Raw genomic sequence first — 9560 nt, forward strand, 5'->3', positions numbered from 1 at the left:
GGTGCCAGTAGGGGACAAGCTGTCCCTTCTTCCAAGAGCAGCTTCCAGGGTAGTACACATGGTTTTAGGCCTGTATCTCATGAAGAAATACTTTATTCCAGAAACATTCAGTAAAACGCACCTCTCCCTTCATTGTGTTCAACAATGTCTCAGGAACAGTAATGCCTCAAGTAAAGATAAACACTTTTGGAGGCATTTTTTAATTGTTAAGTGGGTTTCCCTTCTCCCATCCACTCTAAGATTAAAATGGAAGTGGAAATCAATATATAATTGACACCAGTTTTTTAACCTGAGCACTGAAAAGGACAAGCAAATGAAAGTACATATGGGCAGGATAAGGGGTCTGTTCCCTATTTGTACTCACCACTGCACAGTGACTCTCAGATCAGACTGAGAAATAGTGCTGTCCACATATAATGTTGCACATGAGCTGTACTTTTCCCTATGGTTATCAGGAGACACCTGAAGGAAAAGGGGAGTAAAAGAAAATATCACAGTAAGTTAAACCTATAAAAGTGCATTTTTCCTTGGTTAAAATGTCAAACAATTAAGCATTACAATTGTCCTCATACTGTACTAGAGGCCCGGTGCATGAAATTCGTGCATGGGAGGGGGGGTCCCCTCAGCCCAGCCTGCACACTCTCAATCCTGGACCCCTTGGGGGATGTCCAACTGCCAGTTTAGGCCTGATCCCGGGGGTCGGGCCTAAACTGGCAGTCGGACTTCCCTCTCACAATCTAGGACCACTGGCTCCTAACTGCTCACCTGCCTACCTGCCTGGTCACCCCTTCCTGCCCCCTTCTGCCAGCCTGGTCGCCCCCAACTGCCCCCCCCCCAGCTGGCCTGGTCGCCCCACACAGCCTGCTATTCAGTCATTTGGTCGTCCCTCACTAACCTCCCTGCTGGCCTTATCACCCCATGCAGCCTGCTGTTCAGTCGCTATGTGAGGGCATCCTGACCAATTTGCATATTACCCTTTTATTAGTATAGATAGATGAACTGCTTTGGTGCAATACCATGTCCAGTTCTATGGTAAACCCATTACATGCTTTAACTTCCAACAATGAGAATTGACGAAGAGGTCATAAAATGCTGCCCTTGACATACTACCTATAATCCAACTTGGCAAACACCTATGATAAATTCCCTTTATAATAATGTAAAACATTTAAAATAAGATTTGAGTGTTTTTCTTAAGAAATGAAAACTGCCAGGATTTCTATTTCTACTATTTATTTTCTACATTAAGAAATACTGCCTTCTATAATATTGAAGCAAGAGCATTTACATGAAAGCCAATAACAAATGTTAGTTCAGGAGACAGTGTGACAAAATACATGTATCTGAGGCAGAGGTGTGTGTGTGCTGGGGCTGGCCTGCAGCTCACAAGTTAGGGGACCAGAGGTCTCTCTGGGCCTCAGTTTCCTTACCTAGAGGATTAAAGAGTATTGTTTTAAGATTCTCTCACATCCAAAAACAGATCAAACACCTCTGAGAATTTAACTCTCCCTTCATGTTGAAATAAGACTATCATTACATTCCTCCAAAGAGAACCTCAGAGAATGCTTCCCATGATATTAAGAATTCTATTCCCTAAGCTACATGACACTTATCGGGACCCTGCCTCACTCAGATGCTCTCTTTGATGACCAGGCCCTTTGCTTCCTCCTTTTCCCAGCAAGGTTAACCCCGCTTCCCATCTACCTCCAGGACACCTCTGCCAGCAGCCGCACGGCACAACTGCTCCCTTTCTCTACTCTCTCACACCTGAGTTACTCCTTGCTACATGGTATCAACTGCTTCCAGGGCATCCCCCTCATAAAAAGTGAGCTTCTCTAGTGAAGACAGGACTTCCCCTCCTCTTCTACCTCCAATTGCTGAGCACAGAATCTGGGGCAAATTAGGAGTGTGACAAGTGTTTGACCAATTATCTAAAATCAATAGCAACTGGAAGGCAAATCCTACTACAGATGCAAATTAGGATTTACCTGCAGTGGTGTTACAGAGATGACAATGACTTTTTGAGATATGCTAGAGAATAAATTATTTTTAAAACACTTTAGAAATATTTATGTCTTTTAAAAGTTTCCATTGATTTGTAAAGAGCCCTAGAATATAACAATAATGAAATATGGAAATAACCTAACCTATGTTAGGAAAATAATCTTAGAGTAAAACCAATAACTAATCCTAGTCACTGTAGGGAGTTGAAAGTAATTGTAGTATCTTTAATATTCGTTTTGCTAGTGGAAAAAATGGCACCAGATATTTGACCTTGGTCCTTGAGTTTGGCTGAGAAAGAATTTAGAGCCAAGAACTTAAATTATAAGAGAAAGTATATTTAGAAAGTCACAGAGGTAGAACTGAGCCAGTGTTGCTGCGTGGGCTCAACACACAAGTTACAGAGGCAGAAGAAGGGCCCCTGGAACTTAGAAGAAAGAAAGGAAGAATATACACGCCCGGGGGAACAAGAGGGGGAAGGCATGGGCATGCTCCAGAGTGAGAGCACCTGAGAAGAGGGCGGGGAAAACTACAGGCATGCTCAAGGGAGAGAGAGCACAGGTGGTGCTGGGTTCATCTTAAGGGCTTTTACCTAAAGGCAGAAATTTTAGGGACGGTCTTAGGGGACCTAAGCTGGGCCTGAAGCTGAAACCAACTGAGGCCTAGATATTACCTCTACTTTGACCACAACTCTGTCTCTGAGCTCAGCAGACCTGAGGCTTTGTTACTAAGATTGTTAGAATCAGGCCCGAACCTCTTTGTCCTCAGGGCTTAATGCTATGTGAGTCAGGATGCAAGGGCTTGCATGGAAATTGTATAAGGCTATTCTCTGGGCTCCTTGTTCCTCCTTTAAGGGTGTCCATATGCTGGGGGAGGAAAGGTCAGGGGACCAGCGATATCAAAGTTCAGGGGGGTGTAAACTGCATGACCCGTGATATGCTAAGAAAGGAAAGGTCACCCTTGGGCGAGGTCCCACCCTACAATACTTGGTTTCCCAGTTTTGCACATTGCCAGGCACCAACAGCTTTCTACTTTGGAACATACTTGGCCTATCATTCCTACTCTGTCCATGTCTGCCGAATTGACTACTGCATCAGTTTTGTTGTGTTATTATGAACTAATTCAGATAGGCCTTCCTTCCTTATCCTATATAATAAAAGGCAAATATGCAAATCAACTGAACAGAGGAATGACCAGTCACTATGACGTGCACTGACCACCAGGGGGCAGGCACTCAATGCAGGAGCTGCCCCGGGTGGTCAGTGTGCTGCCACAGGGGGAGTGCCGCTCAGCCAGAAGCCGGGCTCACGGCTGGCAAGCACAGCAGTGGTGGCAGGAGCCTCTCCTGTCACCAGAGCAGCGCTTAGGATGTCCAACTGCCTAAGCTTTCAGTTAAATATCCCCCGAGGGCTCCCAGACTGTGAGAAAGCACAGGCCAAGCTAAAGTACCCCTCCCCGAGTGCATGAATTTCGTGCACTGGGCCCCTAGTATTAATATAAAATAGCTTTCATCATGCTGTCATACTTTCCCATCAATATCCCCCTCACATACACAAAAGACACGACAGGGTGAAAATCTAGTTGATATCTGTTAAAATACAGAGCATTAAAAAACTGCCACTACCCAATAATCATAAGTATATTTATATTATACAGTGGGGCCTTGACTTTGAGTGTCCCAACTAACAAGTTTTTTGAGATACCAGCTGTCTCTCCGCCAATTTTTTGCATTGAGTTAATAGAGTAATTTGAGTTAACGAGCTCCTTAACGAGCTCAGTCTCTGAACGAATTAGACTCGTAAGTCAAGGCCCCACTGTATAAAATACCATTTTGTCTGTTTCAGATGTTTTACTTCAAAGCCACTTATTCCTCATTAACCAGAAGTTACAGATGGCAAATATGAAAGGAATCACTATTTGGAGAAATAAATTCTCTGTCAAGCTAGAAATATTTTAACTATAACTAAAACTTGGATAGGGATCTTTAGCCATGCATTTAACATATAATTTACCTTTAGGATTTAAAAAAAAACAAATACAGCACAAAATATGAAAAGTCATTCAAATAATTTTATTCTAAATGGAAGGTTTACTACTATACAGGTGTAGTATGGCATATAATGCACCAAAATAAAGTCAATTATGACCAGAAACCTATATAGAGGGGAGTAAAAAGAATAGGACACAATGCACAAAATATAGACTAATTGGTAAAACTTTGGGTGATCTTTGCTCCCATTTTCCTCTATTTAAATTTTTTTCTATTATAAATGTACATTGTTTTCTATTTGAAAATAGTGCTAAAACATTGAAAATTTTTAATCAGACATGGGCTCACAGGTCTATAGGGGTTCATTTAGTAAAGCAACAATTTACAGTCTACTGGTAGATTCAACCAAAGGAATACTGAGCACTTCCCCATCAGTCCAAGTCTACTGCCAACTATTCAAACTTTCCAGTACCAAGTATCTAGGACCCACTAGGGTGGCAGATTAACCCTCCTAGCAACGCCTGGATATATTGGCTGCCAGAAGGTTACTTTCCCCTCATCTTGCTTGAAAATTTAAAATAATTGTTCTTTATGGTTAAAACCTTACTATTGCTTACAACCTCAATAAACTACACAGAAAAACATAGAGATAAAAAATGAAAATACTAAAAATAAAAATAAAAATTCAAAAAGCCAAAATGCTATCCACAACAGAGTGTTCATAGGTATTTCAGTTGGTCACTAAAATACACAGAGACAAAAATCCTACTCTATCTTCATTCACTCTGCACAATGGCAGAATAGATGGACTTTTACAAGCTTTTCAAGAAAGGGAAGGGGTTCCTCAAAAAAGATCAATAGCGGAGATCCAAGATGGCTGCCCACGGGACTGCAGGCTGCTGGATAGTGTGATAGTGAGAGAATGAAAGGAGAGTGCATGGACATGCGGGAGCGTCAGTATTTGTGAGTGAGGGACACCTATACTCCAAGGGACTGTTGGGGACTGGCAGATCGCGCCACCTCCCAGCGCCCCCCCCCCCCCCCCCCCACCCCCAACCAGGTAACCTCTACTGCGGCTGAAATCTCTCCCAGAGCGGCCAGCTCTGCCACAGAGGCCACCCATCTTGAAGGGGAGACCGCTGTGGAGACTGTGATCGGAACCCCAGCCTGACCTTCAACCGGGGAGATCTCCGATGCCTCCCGGGACCTTACAACCACGGTGCCCAGGGACCAGTTACCTCAACTATGAATCCACGAACGCCAGAACTCCAACCTCCCTGACCACAGGCACCTGGGAGGTCTGCTCAGGGGAAAACAAACGTGGATGGGCCCTGTGCCTTCTCACAGAGCAGAAGGAACAGCTGAATCTAAGTGCACCCACCCACAACTGGCGAATTAAACACAGCTGGCATTGCCTAAAGAAAGGTGAGATTTGGGATCCAGGCTAGAGGGAGAAACGCGCACAGTGAGAACTAGAGTCTCAGAGAAAGACTGCCCCCACAAAATTCGCGAGTGTTGGAATCAGTATAGCCCTCGAATGTGGAAGGGGGTCCGCAGGGCCGCTGGCAGAAAGGGATTCTAGATATTAACCCACAGCGGGACTGGACCCAGAAAGGCAGCCTGCAGTACTCAGCTGCGCAGAGTCACACACAGAATTGCGCACAGATCCAGGGTAGAGAGGCCTTTTAGCCCAGGATATTAAGACAGAAACACTGCTACCCAGGGGCTGTAGCAGAAATTTACTCTTGTGTGTAAATACAACTAAAAACAGACAGAACCAGAGAGAGCAGAGAGATCCTGCCTGCTTGAAAATAGGGTTGTGGTTTACAACGCCAGGGAACTTCAATACTGTGCTGACTACCTGCAAGGAAAAAGACGTGCCAAGCAGAACAGTGGAGGAAGTGAACAACCTTCACTATTTCACATTATTCTTCTTCTTATTATTATTATTATTTATTGCTTAAAGTATTACAAAGATTATTACATATGTCTCCTTTTTCCCTCACATTATTATTTTTTATATTTTACTTAAGAAACTAATTTTTTCTCACTCAATTTTACTTTACTTTTTATTATATTTTTATTTTTAACTATTAGTATTAATACTATTATTTTACCCATTTTTCACATTTTTAGTTTTCATCTTTTACTTAAGAAACTAATTTTTTTTCTCTCACTCGATTTTACCTTGGTTTTTTTTTATTATATTTTCATTTTGAACTATTAGTATTAATACTATTATTTTACCCTTTTTAAAAAGTTTTATTTTATGTTATTTTTTCTTTATTTTATTTTATTTTGGGATTAGTGTTATACATTCTATTTTGATTTTCCCTTTAGCATTATTTTACTCTATCTCAATTTTGCCTTTATCCCAACACTCTCTTCATCACTTTTCCCTTTTTTTGTCCTGTTTCTATTACCCTGTTCTTGCTTTAGTTTTTCTCTATCCTTTCTTTTCACTCCCTGTTAAAAATTGATCTTACTCATACATCTAATTTCCTCTCCCCTGCTCCAAACCCATAGACACTTCTCTCTTCGCTTTCTTCACAATCCACATTCTTTTTCTTTTCTTTGCCTTTTTCTTTCTGTCTGTCTTGTTGTTGTTTGTTTGATTATTGGTTAATTTTTTTGTTAGTTTGTTTTTCTTTATTTGGTTTTTGCTTCTGTTTTTCCTCTCCTCACTTGTTCTCTTGACCTTACCTCCTAGAAATAAGCTCTGCCTCCTCAGATTACTCTGGGTGTTTGTTGTTTGGAGGTTTGTTGTTTGCATTTTTTGGATTAGTTGTTCTTTGTAGTTTGCACTCATCTCTGGGTGCTTGTGGTTTGCATTTTTTGGATTAGTTTTATTGGAGTTTTCTCCCCATATACATATTTTCCCCTTCTTTTTTTTTCCTTCTCTCTCTTACATTTTTTCCTTTTCTCAATATCATTTTTGCACTCATCTCTATTCCCTAATTCTCTTTTCTCTGGTGGTCACCTTTATTTAAGGGTATTAGTATTGTGAATACATTTGTGTTTGGTGCCCTGCGCATTGTGTCTTGTTGTGTTGTATTTTGTGCCTTTAAGTCAACACAGGAGAGATAGAGCTACATAACCAGAAACCCTGAGAGGAGTGATCATGGGAAGACAAAGAAACAGCCCGCATACAAAAGAAGGAATCACCAGAAAATGAAGTAAATGAGATGAAGGCAAGCAATATGACAGAGAAAGAATTCAGAGCAATGGTCATAAGGTTGCTGAAAAGGATGGAAGACAAATTCAATAATATGTGTAAGAACCAAGAGGAAATGAAGAACCAAGAAGAAATGAAAAATGACATCGCTGCAATAAAGAATTCAATAGAAAGCATCAACAGTAGACTAGAAGAAGCAGAGGACCACATCAGTGAGCTAAAAGACAAGGTAGGAAAAAAAACCCAAGTAGAGCAGCAGCTAGAAAAAAAAATTTTAAAAACAGGAGAGCCTAAGGGAACTTTTGGACAACATGAAACAAAACAACATCCGCATAATAGGGGTGCCAGAAGGAGAGGAAACTGAGCAAGGAATAGAAAACCTGTTTGAAGAAATAATGACAGAAAACTTCCCTGATATAGGGAAGAAAAAACTCACACAAATCCAAGAAGCTCATAGAGTCCCAAACAAAATGAACCCCAAAAGACCGACGCCAAGGCACATTACAAACAATACCTATCAATAATAACTTTAAATGTAAATGGATTAAATGCCCCAATCAAAAGACATAGGGTAGTTGAGTGGATAAGAAAACATGACCCATATATCTGTTGTCTGCAGGAAACCCACCTTAGAACAAAGGACTCACACAGACTGATGTTGAAGGGATGGAAAACAGTTTTTCAGGCGAATGGAAATGGAAAAAAAAGCTGGAGTAGCAATACTTACATTTGACAAATTAGACCTCAAAGTGAAGGCCATAACAAGAGATAAGGAAGGCCACTTCATAATACTAAAAGGAACAATTCAATAAGAGAATATAATTCTGATAAACATATATGCACCGAATACAGAAGCACCCTAATACAGAAAAAAACTTCTGGAGGATATCAAGGGAGAGATTGACAGCAATACAATCATAGTAGGGGACTTTAATACCTCACTAACACCACTGGTCAAATCCTCTAAACAAAAAAAAATCAGTAAAGAAACAGCAATCCTAAATGACTCACTAGATCAGATGAAATTAATTGACATCTTCAGAACATCCCACCCCAAAGCCACAGAATATAATTCTTCTCAAGTGCAAATGGGTCATTTCCAAAAATAGACGACATATTGGGACACAGGCAAAATCTCTTCAAATTCAAGAAGATAGAAATCATATCAAGCATCTTCTCAGATCACAATGGCATAAAACTAGAAATCAACTACAATAAAAACAATTAAAAAATCAAACACTTGGAAGCTAAATAGCCTGCTTTTAAACAATGATTGGGTTACCAAAGAGATCAAAGAATAAATAAAAAGCATCATGGCAACAAATGACAATGAAAGCACAACAATGCAAAATCTATGGGACACAGCGAAAGCAGTCTTGAGAGGGAAGTTCATAGCTCTGCAGGCCTATCTCAAAAAACAGGAAAAGATGGTAATAAATTATCTAACCCTACAACTCAAAGAATCAGAAAGAGAGCAACAAGAGAAGCCCAGTGTAAGCAGAAGGAAGGAAATAATAAATATCACAGTGGAGATAAATGACATAGAGACCAAAAAAACAATACAAAAGATCAACAAAACCAAGACCTGGTTCTTTGAAAGGATAAACAAGATTGATGAACCTCTAGCCAGGCTCACCCAGAAGCAAAGAGAGAGGACCCAAATAAACAAAATCAGAAATGAAGAAGGCAAAGTAACAACCGATCCCACAGAAATACGAACAATTATGAAAAAATACTATGAACAACTCTATTCCAACAAAATGGACAACCTAGATGAAATGGGCATATTCTTAGAAAAATACAAGCTCCCAAAACTCAATCAAGAAGAATCAAAACACCTGAATAGGCTGATAACTACCGAACAAATTGAAGAAGCAATCAAAAATCTTCCAGCAAACAAAAGCCCTGGTCTGGACAGCTTTACAGGGGAGTTCTACCAAGCATTCAAAGAAGAACTAAAACCTATCCTCCTCAGACTATTTCAAAAAATTCAAGAGGAAGGCCACTTCTAAGCTCTTTCTATGAAGCCAGCATTACCCTAATTCCAAAACCAGATAAAGACACTACCAAAAAAGAGAACTACAGGCCAATATCCTTGATGAACATAGATGCTAAAATCCTCAACAAAATTCTAGCAAATGGAATTCAGCATTACATTAGAAAGATCATACACCATGACCAAGAGGGATTTATTCAGGGGATGCAAGGATGGTACAATACCCACAGATCAATAAATGTGATACATCACATAAACAAACTGAGAGATAAAAATCACATAATCATATCAATCAATGCAGAAAAAGCATTTGACAAAATCCAACACCCTTTCGTGATAAAATTTCTCAGCAAGGTGGGAATAGAGAGATCATACCTCAACATAATAAAAGCCTTATA

General features: G+C 40.3%; 1 protein-coding gene across 1 annotated transcript in view; it reads right to left on the reverse strand.

The window, feature by feature from the left end:
• Positions 1 to 9560, reverse strand: part of LOC102239626 (cyclin-Y-like protein 1) — a 40111-nt gene that overhangs the window by 15636 nt on the left and 14915 nt on the right. Inside the window, exon 4 of the mRNA XM_014547532.1 lies at positions 365 to 462. Coding sequence (XP_014403018.1) covers positions 365 to 462 — 98 coding nt within the window. The remainder of the gene's footprint in view (positions 1 to 364; positions 463 to 9560) is intronic.

Source organism: Myotis brandtii, unplaced genomic scaffold, assembly GCF_000412655.1.
Source record: "Myotis brandtii unplaced genomic scaffold, ASM41265v1 scaffold479, whole genome shotgun sequence".
NCBI lineage: Eukaryota > Metazoa > Chordata > Mammalia > Chiroptera > Vespertilionidae > Myotis > Myotis brandtii.